Raw genomic sequence first — 20,693 nt, forward strand, 5'->3', positions numbered from 1 at the left:
GTCCACAGGCTAACTACACTACATTAAAGAGTTCACAGGCTAACTACACTACATTAAAGAGTCCACGGGCTAACTACACTACATTAAAGAATCCACAGGCTAACTACACTACATTAAAGAGTTCACAGGCTAACTACACTACATTAAAGAGTCCACAGGCTAACTACACTACATTAAAGAATCCACAGGCTAACTACCCTACATTAAAGAATCCACAGGCTAACTACCCTACATTAAAGAGTCCACAGGCTAACTACCCTACATTAAAGAGTCCACAGGCTAACTACCCTACATTAAAGAGTCCACAGGCTAACTACACTACATTAAAGAATCCACAGGCTAACTACACTACATTAAAGAATCCACAGGCTAACTACACTACATTAAAGAATCCACAGGCTAACTACCCTACATTAAAGAGTCCACAGGCTAACTACACTACATTAAAGAGTCCACAGGCTAACTACACTACATTAAAGAGTTCACAGGCTAACTACACTACATTAAAGAGTCCACAGGCTAACTACACTACATTAAAGAATCCACAGGCTAACTACACTACATTAAAGAATCCACAGGCTAACTACCCTACATTAAAGAGTCCACAGGCTAACTACACTACATTAAAGAATCCACAGGCTAACTACACTACATTAAAGAATCCACAGGCTAACTACACTACATTAAAGAGTCCACAGGCTAACTACACTAAAGAGTCCACAGGCTAACTACACTACATTAAAGAGTCCACAGGCTAACTACACTACATTAAAGAGTCCACAGGCTAACTACACTACATTAAAGAATCCACAGGCTAACTACACTACATTAAAGAGTCCACAGGCTAACTACACTAAAGAGTCCACAGGCTAACTACACTACATTAAAGAGTCCACAGGCTAACTACACTACATTAAAGAGTCCACAGGCTAACTACACTACATTAAAGAGTCCACAGGCTAACTACACTACATTAAAGAGTCCACGGGCTAACTACACTACATTAAAGAATCCACGGGCTAACTACACTACATTAAAGAGTCCACAGGCTAACTACACTACATTAAAGAGTCCACAGGCTAACTACACTACATTAAAGAGTCCACAGGCTAACTACACTACATTAAAGAGTTCACAGGCTAACTACACTACATTAAAGAGTCCACGGGCTAACTACACTACATTAAAGAATCCACAGGCTAACTACACTACATTAAAGAGTTCACAGGCTAACTACACTACATTAAAGAGTCCACAGGCTAACTACACTACATTAAAGAATCCACAGGCTAACTACACTACATTAAAGAATCCACAGGCTAACTACCCTACATTAAAGAGTCCACAGGCTAACTACCCTACATTAAAGAGTCCACAGGCTAACTACCCTACATTAAAGAGTCCACAGGCTAACTACACTACATTAAAGAATCCACAGGCTAACTACACTACATTAAAGAATCCACAGGCTAACTACACTACATTAAAGAATCCACAGGCTAACTACCCTACATTAAAGAGTCCACAGGCTAACTACACTACATTAAAGAGTCCACAGGCTAACTACACTACATTAAAGAGTTCACAGGCTAACTACACTACATTAAAGAGTCCACAGGCTAACTACACTACATTAAAGAATCCACAGGCTAACTACACTACATTAAAGAATCCACAGGCTAACTACCCTACATTAAAGAGTCCACAGGCTAACTACACTACATTAAAGAATCCACAGGCTAACTACACTACATTAAAGAATCCACAGGCTAACTACACTACATTAAAGAGTCCACAGGCTAACTACACTAAAGAGTCCACAGGCTAACTACACTACATTAAAGAGTCCACAGGCTAACTACACTACATTAAAGAGTCCACAGGCTAACTACACTACATTAAAGAATCCACAGGCTAACTACACTACATTAAAGAGTCCACAGGCTAACTACACTAAAGAGTCCACAGGCTAACTACACTACATTAAAGAGTCCACAGGCTAACTACACTACATTAAAGAGTCCACAGGCTAACTACACTACATTAAAGAGTCCACAGGCTAACTACACTACATTAAAGAGTCCACAGGCTAACTACACTACATTAAAGAGTCCACGGGCTAACTACACTACATTAAAGAATCCACGGGCTAACTACACTACATTAAAGAGTCCACAGGCTAACTAAACTACATTAAAGAGTCCACAGGCTAACTACACTACATTAAAGAGTCCACAGGCTAACTACACTACATTAAAGAGTTCACAGGCTAACTACACTACATTAAAGAGTCCACGGGCTAACTACACTACATTAAAGAATCCACAGGCTAACTACACTACATTAAAGAGTTCACAGGCTAACTACACTACATTAAAGAGTCCACAGGCTAACTACCCTACATTAAAGAATCCACAGGCTAACTACACTACATTAAAGAGTCCACGGGCTAACTACACTACATTAAAGAATCCACAGGCTAACTACACTACATTAAAGAGTCCACAGGCTAACTACACTACATTAAAGAGTTCACAGGCTAACTACACTACATTAAAGAGTCCACAGGCTAACTACACTACATTAAAGAATCCACAGGCTAACTACACTACATTAAAGAATCCACAGGCTAACTACCCTACATTAAAGAGTCCACAGGCTAACTACCCTACATTAAAGAGTCCACAGGCTAACTACCCTACATTAAAGAGTCCACAGGCTAACTACACTACATTAAAGAATCCACGGGCTAACTACACTACATTAAAGAGTCCACGGGCTAACTACACTACATTAAAGAATCCACAGGCTAACTACACTACATTAAAGAGTCCACAGGCTAAATACACTACATTAAAGAGTCCACAGGCTAACTACACTACATTAAAGAGTCCACAGGCTAACTACACTACATTAAAGAATCCACAGGCTAACTACCCTACATTAAAGAGTCCACAGGCTAACTACCCTACATTAAAGAGTCCACAGGCTAACTACCCTACATTAAAGAGTCCACAGGCTAACTACACTACATTAAAGAGTCCACAGGCTAAATACACTACATTAAAGAGTCCACAGGCTAACTACACTACATTAAAGAGTCACTAGACTAACTACACTACATTAAAGAGTCCACGGGCTAACTACACTACATTAAAGAGTCCACGGGCTAACTACACTACATTAAAGAGTTCACGGGCTAACTACACTACATTAAAGAGTCTACAGGCTAACTACACTACATTAAAGAGTCCACAGGCTAACTACACTACATTAAAGAGTCCACAGGCTAACTACACTACATTAAAGAGTCCACGGGCTAACTACACTACATTAAAGAGTCCACGGGCTAACTACACTACATTAAAGAGTCCACGGGCTAACTACACTACATTAAAGAGTCTACAGGCTAACTACACTACATTAAAGAGTCCACAGGCTAACTACACTACATTAAAGAGTCCACAGGCTAACTACACTACATTAAAGAGCCCACAGGCTAACTACACTACATTAAAGAGTCCACAGGCTAACTACACTACATTAAAGAGTCCACGGGCTAACTACACTACATTAAAGAGTCCACAGGCTAACTACACTACATTAAAGAGTCCACAGGCTAACTACACTACATTAAAGAGTCCACGGGCTAACTACACTACATTAAAGAGTCCACAGGCTAACTACCCTACATTAAAGAGTCCACAGGCTAACTACACTACATTAAAGAGTCCACGGGCTAACTACACTACATTAAAGAGTCCACAGGCTAACTACACTACATTAAAGAGTCCACAGGCTAACTACACTACATTAAAGAGTCCACAGGCTAACTACACTACATTAAAGAGTCCACAGACTAACTACACTACATTAAAGAATCCACAGGCTAACTACACTACATTAAAGAATCCACAGGCTAACTACACTACATTAAAGAGTCCAGCCACTGGTTTTCTTTCATGTTAAGTTAATGGGGTCATCATGCATGTCTCCCAGCAGTCGGGATACGGGAAAAATTGTAAGATGAGGTCAGAGCGAGATGCTTATATGGGAACACTGTAGGCTGAGGGTTGGAGAGGGATGTCTATAATGGAAGATTGCAGAATAAAGGTTGGAGCCTGATGTACTTGTAGACTTTAGGATGAGGGTTGGAGTGTGATGTCCAAGCTGGATGATTGTAGGATAAGAGTTAGCGTGAGATATGTATACGGGAAGATGATGCCTACACTGGAGGATTTATGGTAAAGGGTGTTTATATGAGATATTGGTAAGTTATGAGTCTGAGCACTGTGATACTGGTAAGGGAACATTGTAGGAGGAGGCTAGAGAAATTCTATCACATAATAACGAAGGTACAGATGAACATGTCTGATAGCAATCTATAATGCTCAGATCATTGGTAGCATTATCACCTATTACAGTGTGACTGCACTACATTTACTGAAAGAAAAAATGCCTTTGGAGCTATCACACATGAGCTTCTGGACAAGCAAGGTACACATAGCATGGAAAATCACATCAGTGATGTGTGCGTTGTAGTACGAGACACTTGTAAAGTTACAAAAAGTGGTGAGAACACTCCACTCACTGATGGTGAATATTATTTAAAGTGAATGTGGCACCAGTCTTCACAATACAAACTGCATACATTACTAAACAGATCTCTTAGACCTGATGATATTGGTGTAAATAATAATTGAAAATCAATGGATCGACGCTCCAGTTTTTTCATTTCAAAAGTTTTAATGCTGATATTAAAATGAGTCGGGAGCTGCACACCAGCCTCATCAGGACTAAAAGATCTATTTAATAATGTATGCAGTTTGCATTGTGAAATCTGGGGACAGATCTGCTTTAAGGCCTCATTCAGACGTCTGTGAATCACATATGTGTTTTCCATGGATAGAACATATACCCACTATTGTCCATGGAGCAGTACACGTCAGTGTTTTTTTTACATACTGAATGATCAGCAAAAAAGTCACAGAAGTACGTTTTTGATCCGAGTGATGAATTCCTTTTACCCTTAAAAGGCTATGGGTACGTGAAAATCACAGACATCATCAGTGTACAGCTCGTGTGCTCTCCGTGATTAACAATGCAGTACATTGGAGAAGCTTAGCAGTTATTGTTTTTTTCAGTGAAAAATCACTGATGGTAGAAACTAACACACAGATGAACAATGGTCCATGTTTTTACATCCTACAAAAATCACAGACATCTGAATGACGCCTAGGACTAATGGAAAAGCATTTTTGCCGTTTATGAATATCTTTCATAGCAATGGTTACATTTTAGTACACTGCCTGTACCACTAGGTGGCAGAGTTACACTAAAGAACACAACTGTGCTAGTCTATGGACGCCAAATTTGTGATAAATTCCACTTGTGCGATCTACGAAAGTGGCGTTTTGCTCACACCCAACACATAAGCAGTGTAATACAACTGTGTATCTCATCCTCTCCAGGTTCCAATGACATGGAGTAAAATGAAGTGTCTAATTTTTCCGCACATCTCCCACATAATGTGCCAAAGCATCATGAAATGAAGAAAATCCACATGCCAATTGCTAATACACGTTGTATTTATGCCAACAGAGATTCATACAGCCAGGGAAAGAGGGACAGAGAAGAAAGGGTAGGTGAAGCAAACTGCATATATAAGACAGAGAACTGGGGAGCGGGATGCAGTGAAGAACAAGCTTTCTGACTGTGAATAATCTGACTAGCAGTGATATACTGTCCAAAGACGATAAAACAAAATATATCTTCCATTACTCTTACATCCAGAATACTAGCGTTACCCAGATTATCTCACAGTCATGGGTTGAGGATGCCCAAGGATCACTACAACAGATCTGCTCCGGGAGCATATGCCTTCTGTATCAGCACAATACTACATACGTACAGAACTTAACGGGGTTGTTCAGGATCCGCCACTCAGGTGGTTCCCATCAGCCCTGCAGTCATGATGTCACATACATAGTGTTGGATTAAGTAAGAGATAGGCCCCATTCTGTTCCCTATATTAGCCCCTCACTTCCACACACACCATTGCCCTGTGTCTAAATCACTTATCTGGTAGCAGTGTCCCTATGTACTAAACGTGTACAATCATCGCTGATATTAGCAGACTGTGTAAAATTAAAGGTGTCGTCTTCTAATAGTACATGCTCCCTTTCCTTTTTTTCTCCATCTGACCCAGACAGCTATGACAACTTCTCACAATGGCAGAGTTTCATACCAAGCAGGGCTGTGAAGTCGGAGTCGTAGACCATTTTGGTGGGGTTGGAGTCGGTATAAAATGGACCAACTCCGACTCCTAAAATATATAATAAATTGGGTGCAGTAGTTCAATGCAGTTTGTGGGGAATATTTTTTTCATAAGAATTTGGGAAAGTTATGAAATGTCCTATAAATGTCTGTCCTATTCCTGATCTAAGGGTCTAGACTTTTAGCTGAGATGAATCTGTGCTCCAGTAAATTTATCACTTAGACATGAGCCATGTATGAGGGAGGTGGAGTCGTGGAGTCGGAGTTGGTGTCATGGAAATTGAGGAGTCGGAGTCGGAGGTTTGGCTTACCGACTCCACAGCCCTGATACCAAGTCACGTTTTGCCCTTTTGTTTTTCGCTACCGCAGAGCTGGATCCTACCTGCCTTATAATTTTGTAGGCCTCAGCCCAGGAGAGGTAAGTCTGTTAGTGTATGATCAAAGGACTTTGACTTCTATGAGTATATGGGCTGATATAATTTGTTCAAAATGTGAACTAAGAACCTCAAATTTATAACCACAGTCTCTGCCACACTGGGAACAGGGTCCTGGCATTGGAGGGCTTCAGAAGCCACAGCAGCAATGCATTTCCTGAACCAGCCTGAGCCCAACAGTCAGGAGGGACTGCGCAAGTGTGTATATTATTTATAGGTATACACTATACCACTGTGACACAGGTACAATGTAAAGGTTATACACATATTGCTCTACGCTCTCTGCCTTAGAGAATACCTCATTTCCAGTGTGATTGGGGTTCTGAACACTCCTTGTATCCCACCCTCCAATGTTTCCTTATGTGGGCCATCCTGTGTTCCTCTCCAGGCCGGAGCGGGGGTCAGCGGGACTGGCAAAGGGAGATGGAGAGTCATATACTAAAGGAGAACCCTAGTTTCTATAACAACAGCACTTATTAAGAGTTCTGCACTATGAAATCCATGTGCTGCAGGAATGGAGAGTTCTTCCCATGTGTTTCTACATCGTGTGCTGCAAAATTACAAATGGTGGAGCCAAGAGGGCCTTGTATGGTGGGAGGGAGGGTTAGGGAGTTCTTAGAAGGATATGTTCCTTGGCTCTGTTATACTTCTTCAACTCTAATTGGAGTTTTAGGCACATTTGACCTTACCATTATTTTAGCCATTTCGCCCAAAATGTAATCCAATACTTTGTATAGATACCACTGCTGCCAATCACTGGCGTCTGAAGTCACACAACCTGCAGTGGTTTCTTGAATGATGTATACAAAGTCATTGCAGCAGGACTGGCAGGAACCCTGGAGTGGCAATGCTGGAGCAGGTGGCAATATAACTGAAGAGTAATAGCTAGTTTTTTTTCATTGTTTTAACATTTCCTGCTCTTGAGCACTTTCTTAAAATTGCCAACAACCCCTTAAAACAAATATCAACAAACTACATTTACATTATCATAGCAATTAACATTTATTGTGCGATTAGCTCTTGTGGATAAATGTTTTTTGAAGGAAAAACAGCTCTAAGCTGGTTATACGCAAAATAAAAAGACCTGCTAGAGTATGCTCACAACTGCAAATGTCCAGGGAAACAGCGATCAGACATGCTGGATTACAATATGCCTGATCCTTTGCTTCTGCTTGACATATGCATTAAATATGGCAGGTCTGGCTCTAGTTTATTCCCCTCTCTATTGAAATAAACATGACTGAGCTGAGCATGCATGTTTATGGTGAAGAGAGGTGAAACAAACGAGTTATCAGCCAAAAACTTCTACTTGAGCATGTCCAGAGCTAAAAACTGGAGTCAAGAAGGAAATCTACTGCCCATCCAGAGTCTAACCTGGTGGCAGGTGATTGCTCCCTCCAAAGGCTCACTCAGGGGCTCACATTAACCCACCTAATGTATTAAGAAAATACCTTAGTCTGCTTAAGATCTGTACCCCACCATTCACTGAACATGGTAAGACCATGGTAAGACCATGTCCATAAATCCCCAATATTTTCTTAAAGTAGGCTTATTTGATCTGCGCAATCGTTATTCTTGGTGGGTAATAGTAGAAGAAAGAATTTTAACAACCATACCCAAAACAAACTTTTCACTTTTTAAAGGGGTTTTCCAGGACTTCGGTATTTTATTCTTATGGGATTAAGAATTTACAGGCAGGTACTTGCTAACAACCTGCCTGGTCTACCCAGCATTAATCTCCTGATGGCGATTTTGCAGCTTCTGTTGACATCACATCGATAGAGCAGCTTCTTCTCTTCCGCTCTGTTGATGGGGTGTCACTGCCGATGTCATGCTGATAGGCAGCTGGCTCCCCGCTGCCTAACTGTGGAGAGCCGGATGTCACATCGGCAGTGACGCCCTGTTGACACAGCAGAACGGAAGAGGAAGAGTTGATGTGAGGTCAAGCGAACCATAGAATCACCGGCAAGGGTGGTCCATGACCTCTCCGAGCCGGCAAAGATCGGCACCAGGCAGGTAGTTAGCAACTAACTGTAAGTTCTTAGCTCCATAGGAAAAAAAATACAAAAGTCATGGAAAACCTCGTTAAATTTAATGCTGAAGCACCTTTTCTTAGAAATCCTTAGAAATCTACTTTGAATCATTCCTTTGTGGAAATGTATAAATAGCATTCACTTTGTTTCCTGGGTTTTGCTACGCAGCCTGATATTGCCAGTAATGGATGCACATTATCAGACCATTTAGACATAGATCTTATTGAGAAGGAGAATGGCATTACCAAGTTGTCAATTGATTCATACATTTCCAAGAGGAATGACATATTGCATTGCTATTAGATAAGGAACACAAATATTCATCATACGTGACATGTCAGGAAAGCTGACAGGTGCTCTTTAAAGAGCAGAAATCCTTAGGCATGGTTATCTCTACCATTTATTTAGTAATACGTGAACTTTGAGAGTAATTTATGTATAAACCAGTGACACTGCAAACCTAAAGAAGAATTAGTATTGTTATGGGGGTTACACCTACCCCCTTATCCTCATCATCCACCTCCTCATGCTGATCAAACTCGCATGCTTCTGAGGGACTCACCAACCGTAAGGTCTTCAAAAAATCTCGTTCCCTCGGCTAATAAACACAACAGACAGAGAAAGAAGGCACAGCAAAGACACAAGACACACCACAAATGAAAAGGAGAGTATGAAAAGAACATAATGAAGAGGAGGCATACAAGGCAAAGGAAGTCATGGGCACAACGGAAAACAATAATGAAACTGGGAGGACCATAGAAAGGGTTCAAAGCAATTACAGCTACCACCTAATGCTTTTTATGCTACACTTAATGTGGGAAAGAAAGGTATTTCGATATCTGCACCAAATCTAAATCTATACTATATGACAAATAGGTAAATACGGTGCTAACGGTGGACACTCTCTATTTTTTAGGCGATCGGGTGTCATGGATTATTTCCATCTCAGGTAGTCATCAATGAGACCAGAATATCTGACTCTGTGACCAGCCACATGGGATCAATCTCTGTAACCCCCATAGCAGTGAGCAGTGGAGCACAACACCTTTTTAGAGCATTTTTGCTGGTAATTTCTTTTCAGCGTCATTATGTAAGTGCAGTGTTTGTGGCATTTTTACTTGATACAGAGAAGCGCATGGGAAAAAATTCTCATAGCAAGAGCGGGTCATGGTGAAATGAAAATATCACAAACCAAATACATCACTTGAGTGTTTTAGTATCGTATTTCAGACTTCAAAGTGACAAAAATGCTATATGAGAAGACAACGTTTTTTGGGGTTGGTCTGATGCTATAAAAAGTCAGAAACAAAATAGCTAAAAAATGCCCTAGCCCTTAAAAATGCCTGGAAGACTCTTGCTATTAATTTCCATTTTAATAACACTCTGCTGTTAATTAGAGTTGTGCGGACTGATTCTCGGGACTCCAGACTAACAGCCAGGTCTCTGCTCTGGGATCGCTGGACAGGGGATCTGCGAATCTCTTAACTTTCCGGATCCCCGGTAGCTTTTGATTAGCCAGGTTGGCATGACGTCATCTGTTTCTTTTTTTTTCTTTAGTTAGTTTTCCTGATCAATTTGTGGGTCTGATAATCCAAACCAACAGCACCATAAGAATCTATGATGTAGTCAGTTCCAATCTTTAGAGTGGTCAGCCCAGGACTTGCAGATATAATACAGGAGAAAAATGTTTGTGTGAATCTGAACACTTGTGTGAGACGGGCCTTAAAAGAGAATTGTCACCAGCTTTCTTCTACTAGCCCATCTGAGAGAGCAGAATGATGAAGAAACTGAGACCTGATTCCAGTGATTTATTACTTACTAGGCTGCTTGCTGCAGTTTTGATAAAATCCTAAAATCCCTGTTTTATCTGCTGCAGATCTACCAGTTCTCTGAATGCTGAACTCTGAATAACCCTGCCCATCACTGCATTTTTTTAAAATTCAAACACGCAGGCTTTTGTCATTATTGTAATGTTTTTGGTGTTTGTGTCATTTCTTTTATCGACCTGCATTGAGAATTGCAACTTTCCCAAAAGCTTCTCTCTTGGACTTGAACAATGGAAGAAAAGATTCATGATTAAAGTAAAAAAAAAAAATGGCACCAAACACCCTTGTAAAAAAAAAGTCCTATGAAAGTGATTGCCTTTTTTTTTACAGGTTTAAAGATGTCAAAAAGATAGTGTGTAAGTGAAGGAGGCGTTAGGATCTAATGCAGGGGTCTCAAACTCAGCTGGGTATATGGGCCGCACACGGAAAAACGTTTAATTTGGGGGGGCCACATTATTTGCATGACATGGTGACATTTTTAGTGATACTATTTTATTTTCTATACACCTTTTGAACTGGTCCTCATCTAGCAGACATGTCTCCCATCCAGGTCCCCCATATTGCAGACATGGTCTCCCATCCAGGTCCCCCATATTGCAGACATGGTCTCCCATCCAGCAGACATGGTCTCCCATCCAGGTCCCCCATATTGCAGACATGGTCCCCCATATTGCAGACATGGTCCCCATATTGCAGACATGGTTACCCATCCAGGTCCCCATGTTGCAGACATGTCCCCCATCCAGGTCCCCATGTTGCAGACATGTCCCCCAACCAGGTCCCCATGTTGCAGACATGTCCCCCATCCAGGTCCCTCCCCCATACTGCACACAGAGTTCCTCCCCACACTGCGCACAGGGTTCCCCTCCATACTGCGCACAGGGCTACCCCCCATACTGCGCACAGGGTCCCCGTTCCCCCCATACAGCGCACAGGGTCCCCGTTCCCTCCATACTGCGCACAGGGTCGTCTCCCCCCATACTGCGCACAGGGCACCCGTCCCCCCCATACTGCGCACAGAGTCCCACCCATACTGAGCACAGGGTACCCGTCCCCCCCATAATGCGCACAGAGTCCCCCCCCCAAACTGAGCAAAGGGTCCCGTCCCCCCCCAATACTGCGCACAGGGTCCCCGTCCCCCCATACTGTGCACAGGGTCCCCGTCCCCATACTGAGCACAGGGTCCCCGTCCCCCCCATACTACGCAAAGGGTCCCCGTCCCCCCATACTGCACACAGGGTCCCCGTCCACTCCCATACTGTGCTCAGGGTCCCCGTCCGCCATACTGTGCACAGTGCCCCATACTGAGCACAGGTCCCCTGTGCTGTATTTCACATAGACATGACAGAGAAAAAAAATAAGATTCTTCTCACCAGTCCTCCGTTCCCTCGGCGTCCTTTCTGCACCTGTGGCCCACAGGCACCATAGACCCCGTAACAATCGCGGCGCTCTCGAGCAGCCGCCATCAGCGCTGTAGTGCAGTGTATTGCCGCGCAGAGACCGGCTCTCTGCACAGCAATACCAGTGCCAGCCGCCGGCCTATCAGAAGCCAGCAGCTGACATCTGCGCATGGCAGTGACGTCATACGCCGCTGCGCTGGGATGCAGATGTCAGCTGCTGGCCTCTGATAGGCCGGCGGCTGGCACTGGTATTGCTGTGCAGAGAGCCGGTCTCTGCGCGGCAATACACTGCACTACAGCGCTGATGTCCGCGGCTGCTGGAGAGAGCCGAGATCGTTATGGGGTCTATGTGCCTGGAGGCCGCAAGAAGCAGCCGGAGGGGCCGCATGCGGCCCGCGGGCCCTCGTGTTTGAGACCCCTGATCTAATGTCTATTTACAGTGTTGTGAAAAAGTGTTTGCCCCCTTCCTAATTTCTTATTCTCTTGCATGTTTGTCACACTTACATGTTTCAGATCACAAAACAAATGTAAATATTAAACAAAGATAACACAAGTAAAACACAAAATGCAGCTTTTCAAGGGATTGTGTCACCCCCTGGGCGATATCAGACCTCTACTATGGGCATACAGGGTATAGAAAAGTAAATGTATACTTACTTGTATAGCAGAGGTCTGATTCCAGAGAAATCTTCTTTTATAAAGTTTCTTCTCCAGAGGCTTGGAGTCCAGGGGATGCCAAGTAAACCCTCATCGCTATGGGCTAAATTATCATCTTCCCTCCCTCCCCGGCATGTCATAGGGCCCTGTGACGTGCCCTGCTGTCTCCCCTGACGCACATGCGCACAGCGCCGCTCCCAATACAAGGGCTGCAGCGCAGTGCGGGCCGGGGAGAAAGAAAGCGCGCTCCATGGGAGCGGCACTTTGCGCATGCACGGCAGGGAGACAGTGGAGCAGGGCACGTCACAGGGCAGTCACAGGGCCCTGTGACGTGTCAGGGAGGGGGGGGGGGGGAGATGATAATTTAGCTGCATAATAAGCAGATAGGAGGGGTTTGCTTCATTTCTGCTTCTGCTTCATTTCTGCATCGTGTGCACATACCCTAAGAAAGAGACTGGGCAAAAATGGCATGCATGGCAGTGTTCCAAGGTGAAAACCACTGCTGAGCAAAAAGAACATAAAGGCTCATCTCAGTTTTGCCACAAAACATCTTGATGATCGCCAAAACTTATGGGAGAATAATCTGAGGACTGACGAGACAAAAGTTGAACTTTTTGGCAGGTGTATGTCTCACTACATCTGGCGTAGAAGTAACACAGCATTTCAGAAAAGGAACATCATACCAACAGTAAAATGTGGTGGTTTGTGTGATAGTCTGGGACTGTTTTTCTGCTTCAGGACCTGGAACACTTGCTGTGGTAAATGGAACCATGAATTCTGCTGTCTACCAAAAAAATCCTGAAGGCCATCTGTTTGTGACCTCAAGCTGAAGCGCACTGGGGTTATGCAGCAGGACTATGATCCAAAACACACCAGCAAGTCCACCTCTGAATGGCTTAAGAAAAACCAAATTAAGACTTTGGAGTGACCTAGTCAAAGTCCTGACCTTAATCCGATGGAGATGCTGTGGCATGACCTTAAAAAAGGCGATTCATACTCGGAAACTCTCTAATGTTGCTGAATTACAACTATTTTGCAAAGATGAGTGGCCCAACCAGTTATTAGGTGTAGGGGGCAATCCCTTTTTCACACAGAGCCCTGTAGGTTTGGATTTCTTTTTCCCTTAATAATAAAGACCTTCATTTAAAAACTGCATTTTGTTTTATTTGTAATATCTTTGTCTAATATTTAAATATTATTTGTTTTGTGATTTAAAACATTTAAGTGTAACAAATTTGCAAAAGAAAAAGAAATCAGAAAGGGGGAAACACTTTTTCACACTACTGTATAGAAGATCTGTCTCCAGGTTAAACTGGACAGTTTTATTTCTTGTCTTATTCCTGCTGTTCCCCTGAATATTCCGTCTTTTGGAGAGTTTTTTAAATCAACAATACTGTTCCATAGACATGTGCTTTATTTACTTAGTGATACTGTTTATGGTTTGTTTGTTTTTTTACCTGGTGAGTGTTACTCTTACTCACAGGATTTTCTGGAGGCCATTCTACATAATTGCCTTGTGAGCACTGCCTCCTTAGTAAAAACCATAACAATTGGTTCCAAATAAAAAGGGCCTTATCTCTGGAACCATATGACAGATATAAAGAAAAATTCACTGGAGCATTGGGAATAAAATAAGAGTAAAAACTGGTCACTATTGACCTGATGACAGGTCTTATTTAAAGGGAATCTGTCAGCAGATTTTTGTTCCCCCATCTGAGAGCAGCATAATGTAGGGGCAGGACCCTGATTCCAGCAAAGTGTCACTTACTTGGCTGCTGGATATCATTTTGATAGGATCACTGTTTTATCTGTTGCAGATCTAGCACTTTTCTGAATGCTGAGCTCGTATAACCCCACCCACACCACAGAGTAGCAGTTTTCTGACCCAGAAATCTGCCAATCAGTGATGTGGTGAGGTTATATAGAGCTCATGAATATGGAGGACTACATGGCAGCAGGTTTACTAGTCCTCTAATGATCTCCTGCTGATAAAACAGTGATTTTATCAAAACTACACTAAGCAGCCCAAAAAGTGACACATCGCTGGAATCTAGTTCTCTGTCTCTACATTATCCTTGTCAGATTAGATGGCAAAGACCTGGTGACAGGTTCCTTTTAAAGAGGTGTTCTACTACAAAGTATACTGCCTCCATCGATTTAAACCTGGTAAACAAGTGTTTTTGCAATGCAGCCGGGGTCACGTGATGCCTAGTGAGCGGTCAGCGATAGCGCCGCTCACAGGCACAATTGGAAGCAGTATGTATTTGCAAAAAGACTAGTTTACCAGGTTTAAACCGAAGGAGGCAGTATACTATGTAGTGGACAACCTCTCTAAGGCTCAATTCATACAATGTTGGTTTTCTCAGTGGGAAAATTTCCTGTGGTGTACGCCAATATATGCCAGAAGTGTGTTATAGCACACCAGGTTATTGACCAGGTTATACCACAGCCCCAACTTTTTTTTATTTTAATGGCAGTCAATAGCAGATGTATGCACCTCAAAAGGTATCTATACAGTTGTGCTCAAAAGTTTAAATACCCCAGCTGAAGTTTTACTTTCTTGGCCTTGTTTCAGAGAATATGAATGATAACAAAAAAAAAATTTTCTCCACTCAAGGTTATTGCTTGGGTGAAACCATTTATTGTCACACTACTGTGTTTTCTCTTTTTAAATCTTAATGACAACCAAAAAAACATCCAAATACCCTGATCAAAAGTTCACATACCCTGGTGATTTTAGCCTGATAACATGCACAGAATTTGACACAAATGGGTTTGAATGGCTAAAGGTAATATCCTCACCTGTGACCTGTTTGCTTGTAATCAGTGTGTGTGCATAAAAGCTGAGTGAGTTTCTGGGATCCAGACAAACTCTTGCATCTTTCATCCAGCCACTGACGTTTCTGGATTGTGAGTCATGGGGAAAGCAAAAGAAACGGATCTACGGGAAAAGGTAGTTTAACTGTATCACACAGGAAAGGGATGCAAAAAAATATCCAAGGAATTGATAATGCCAGTAAACAGCATTCAAACTGTGATTAACAAATGGAAAATCAGGGGCTCTGTAAAAACCAAACCACAGTCAGGTAGACCAACAAAAATTTCGGCAACAACTGCCAGGAAAATTGTTTGGGATGCAAAGAAAAACCCACAAATAACATCAGCTGAAATTCAGGACTCTATGAAAACTAGTGGTGTGGCTGTTTCAAGATGCATAATAAGGAGGCACTTGAAGAAAAATGGGCTGCATGGTCGAGTCGCCAGAAGAAAGCCATTACTGCGCAAATGCCACAAAGTATCTCGCCTACAATACACCAAACAGCACAGAGACAAGCCTCAAAACTTCTGGAACAAGGTAATTTGGAGTGAAGAGACCAAAATTGAACTTTTTGGCCACAACCACAAACGTTACATTTGGAGAGAGGTCAACAAGGCTTATGATGAAAGGAACACCATTCCTACAGTAAAGTACGGAGGAGGATCGCTGATGTTTTGGGAATGTGTGAGCAACAAAGGCACAGGAAACTTGGTAAAAGTTGAAGGAAAGATGAATGCAGCACGTTATCAGCAAATACTGGAGGCAACTTTGCACTCATCAGCCCGGAAGTTGCGCATGGGACGTACTTGGACGTTCCAACATGACAATGATCCAAAACACAAGGCCAAGTCGACCTGTCATTGGCTACAGCAGAACAAAGCGAAGGTTCTGGAGTGGCCATCTCAGTCTCCTGACCTCAATATCATTGAGCCACTCTGGGGAGATCTCAAGCGCGCAGTTCATGCTAGACAGCCCAGGAATTTACAGGAACTGGAGGCTTTTCGTCAAAAAGAATGGGCAGCTTTACAATCTGAGAAATTAAACAACTCATCCACAACTACCACAAAAGACTTCAAGCTGTCATTGATGTTAAAGGGGGCAATACACGGTATTAAGAACTGGGGTATGTGAACTTTTGATCAGATTTAAAAAGAGAAAACACAGTAGTTTGACAATAAATGGCTTCACCCACCCAACCAATAACCATGAGTGGAGAAAAACATTTTTTGTTATCATTCATATTCTCTGAAACAAGGCCAAGAAAGGAAAAATTCTGCCGGGGTAGGTAAACTTTTGAGCACAACTGTATATTCAATGGGGTGGGTCCATTTCAAACATCCTTGTCAGGGGCCAACCTATAGAGGGTGCAGTGCAGTAATAACACTCATCCTAGTGCTTGAAGAGGCCCCTCTGCCACATAAAAAGACACTATTAATGGGGTCCGCGTTACTGAGCTTTCATCAGAGCCCTGAAGCTTTGAGGTTTGCCACAGAGCACTGATAAACGCTCAACACTTGTGAATTTATCTAACCCAGGCTTGATTCTTATCTGAATATACAGTATACGGAATAAAAACTGTAAAATGTTCACTTGGGAACAGCTGGGGAAATGTACGATAAAATATAGCAAGTATTATAAAACAGAAGTGTAATATGCAGCGTCACCAGGCTGCAGTACTTTACAGCTACAGTGGACAGCGTGAGACTAGAAAGCCTTACCAGGGTATCTCCGGAGAGCACTTCTAGCAGAGAGATCAGGTTATGTCCATCCCGCAGATCCTCATATAGATCTCCTACATGCTTCCGTACCTGCAACAGGAGAGAAAAAATATAGAAATAAGTCAAAGGATGGTTTTTCATTATTCTTCCATATATTTTTTATTTATTTTCTTGGCCAATAGACCATCTCTCCTACTCATTCCTTGATTCACTTATATTATTTAGGGGGGTTTGCTTTGTCATAAACACATATTTTGACTGGTTGTGCCGTGCTGTTTATAGCCAGGGTTGCTTAGTAGGTCTACATTAATCGAATGTTATATAAGTGATGTAAAATATACCTGTGGCACATAACATAGTGGGGTTTATTGCTATTTTTATGCATATTATCATGAATTCCCCCATATGAAGATTGCACATGTTTTTGTCTGTTTTAAATGCTTTTAAAAAATTTTTCTTTTGTTGTCTAAATGTAATCATGTAATAAAGATTTTTTTCACTTTTCCAACATTGGGTGTGCATGGTTATATATCCTGAGTCTTTTTCTTCCAAATAATTTTGTGTGAAATGATGTCCAATTTGCCTTTTTTATCAGTTTTTTTGTGTTGTTCCAATACGCAGGAAATAAACATGTGTCTAACAAAATACTTCGTTTTCTGGAACAATTTCAAGGGTGCTAACACTTTCGGCCATGACTATAAGTATTTGGTGCCGAAATTTTTGGACCATTTCTACATCTCTTGGCAGGAAAAAAGCAGCATGAAAATGATGAAAGAATTTAAATCAGCACCAAATCTGTAAGTCCCAAAAAAACAAAGTGTACATGAGACTTCAGGATTCTTATTCATTTTACTGACATCAGGAAATCCTTCAGGTTTTGTGACACATCTTCACTGAAAAAATGCTGCAAAATTGCCTCAAGACTGCAACGTGTGCACACATCCTTAATGTCACCAAAAATGTATAACCCTACATCTCCAGGTTAATAGCGTTATTGGACCTGACAGCTTCCACTTAAACTTGGCGTAAGGAGACTTATAGGCCATGTAAAGCCTATGTTAGGCCATCAGACTGCTATGTAGGGCCGAGCAGAAGGAGGCATGCTTATTGCTCTACGGAAAAGGCAATGTATAAAGGTTTCGTCTTTAAGGCTTATAAACCTTATAAACCAGCCAAGTCCTAGTGATAACATGCAAAAATGTCCTCTCTATTTGTTGGACTTTCTGCCGCAATGTAAACTAAAGGGAAACTAAAGCCACAAAGAAACCTGTTTGTGCCACAATCATCAAAAAATAATTGTAGCCGGAGCTCAACAAAAGTGCATGCAGAAATGGCCTCGAGCTAGAGACAGACAGCTAGGTAATGTGGAAATACTTGAATCCTTCTTTCCCATCATGACTCACATTTAATGATGTCATGGATCTGGACCTTGCTATGGTAACACAGACACAAAAACAATTTATTTTGCAGTCTCTATATAACAATTAGCCGGCAGTCTCTGAACTTTTCAACCTCACCATTACATATATATATATATATATATATATATGATAGATAATTAGCAACACTAATTACTTGAAGGGAATCTGTCAGTAGGTTTTTGTCACCTATTCTGAGCGCAGCATAATGTAGTGGCAGAGACCCTGATTCTAGTGATGTGTCACTTACTGGGCTGATTTGTGTAGTATTCATAAAATTCCTGTTTTATCAGCAGGAGATTATCCTGCTGCCATGTAGTCCCCCGTGTTCATGATCTTTGTACAATCCCACCCCCACCATGGATTTGCCGCTTTCTGCCTATGCACAGTGTACACAGAAAGCAGCTATTCAGTGGTGTGGTCGGGTTATACAGAGCTCAGCATTCAGAGAACTGATAGATCTCAGTAGAAAAAACAGTGATCATATTAAAACTGCAGCAAGCAGCCCAGTAAATAATGCATTGCTGGAATCAGGGTTTGTACCCCAACATCATTCTGTTCTAAGATGGGGTAGTAAAAACCTGGTGACAGATTCCCTTTAATAATACAAGCACATCTCTGGAGTCATTTATACCGATGTTTAGATCTATTATGGAGCCAGACGCAGACAAAGACTGTCTGCTACCAAAACCCTCAATGTCTGCTTTAATATTGCCATTTAGAAAAAGAAATTATGGGATTGATGGATTGAGATACACCAATGTTAGAGAATCCATGTTGTCTCTTTACATTTGATATATATGGTATCCTAGAGGAGAGTTTAATACCGTATATATTGGTGACTGTAGTATAAATGTATTTATGACTAATAAAATGAGTTTCTATGCTTTTTTTTTTTTTTTTCAGAAAACCCCAGTAATAGCAGTATATGGAAAGAAAATCAAATAGACATATAGTCATCTCTGAAGTATCCAGTCATTGTTGTGATGAGATGTGATCGGCAAGTGACTGTGTTAGCTGATCACTGGAAGCATCAGTGATGTTCATCCAACTAACATTAAATACAAAAAAAAAAAACTATTAGGGAAAAGGGAAACATGGAACCCTCTGCGCAGAAGTGTGAGGGAGTATTACGTTCCTAGGTGGTGCACATGGTTCGTGGACCCACTGTGCCACAGACCGGACTTACCCTGGAGGGGCGTAACTGAGCAGCTACCTTGGTGTTAGCTGGAGCCTCTAGTGGTGAGGTCAGGCTTGTGCGGCAGGTCGCTGACAGGTAGGACTCCAGGGAGCCTCCGAGAGTAACAGCGGACCTCAAAGAGCAGAGACGTTACTTCAGATTCTCAATGGGACAAGTTCAGACTGTGCCGACAGGATGGCCACTGGGACAGGTTCACATTGTGCAGACTGGACAACCACTGGGACACGTACACACTGTGCGAACGGGACTGCCACTTGGGACAAGTTCTGACACACTAGTCACGGCATAGAAGGCAGGTACCACCAATGCGGCCACGGGGTACAGATACCGCAACACGGCTTCAGGTTCAGGGTTCTGGCCTGGGTACTCAGCCACCAGGGTGGCAGACAGGTGCCGCTTATGCGGTTACAGGAAAAGGACACCACCGAAGTGGTCACAGGAACAGGGACAACTGTACTGGACTAAAGGGACAGGAGAAGGGATATGGGAAACTATAACAGACTAGGGACGGGGGACCTGGCAACATACAGTTGCACACCAAACCACCTAACTGAACTATAGGGGTTGCTCAAGCCCCTCCCAATTGGGGAAGGTGCCTTAAATACAAGATGCCTCCCAAGCTACATTTTGCAAGTGTTAAACATTAACTAAATGCCTCAAACCTGTTGCTGGGGGCATTTACCATATGTGTGCACTGCCCGTTTAAGAGCAGGGGAGCACACTAGGCACGCCACAGGGGCAGAGTGCGGCATGCATACCAGGAAGGAGAAGCAAGGGCCGTTGCATGCCGGGGCCCGCGTCGAGGGCTAGGGCGGTGAGTGCGCTATGGGGATACAATAGGTATGCATCTCTTCGTTATTTTTACCTCTATGCAGGTAATATTGAGTCAGAAAGTCCTTTTAATGCTTATAT

The 20,693-nt window shown here is 42.4% G+C and overlaps 1 protein-coding gene across 25 annotated transcripts in view; it reads right to left on the bottom strand.

The window, feature by feature from the left end:
* DST (dystonin) overlaps window positions 1–20,693 on the bottom strand; it is a 744,334-nt gene that overhangs the window by 403,018 nt on the left and 320,623 nt on the right. For 17 of the 25 annotated variants that reach the window (XM_073675455.1, XM_073675439.1, XM_073675433.1 and 14 more), the window contains 2 exons: window positions 17,163–17,252; window positions 9,243–9,341 (listed from right to left, as the gene is read on the bottom strand). In XM_073675455.1, coding sequence (XP_073531556.1) covers window positions 9,243–9,341; window positions 17,163–17,252 — 189 coding nt within the window. The remainder of the gene's footprint in view (window positions 1–9,242; window positions 9,342–17,162; window positions 17,253–20,693) is intronic. The other 8 variants (XM_073675444.1, XM_073675456.1, XM_073675459.1 and 5 more) reach the window with 2 other exon arrangements.

This window comes from Phyllobates terribilis, unplaced genomic scaffold (genome assembly GCF_046119375.1).
Source record: "Phyllobates terribilis strain yellow unplaced genomic scaffold, ASM4611937v1 Scaffold_3__8_contigs__length_932513732, whole genome shotgun sequence".
NCBI classification, from domain to species: Eukaryota; Metazoa; Chordata; class Amphibia; order Anura; family Dendrobatidae; genus Phyllobates; species Phyllobates terribilis.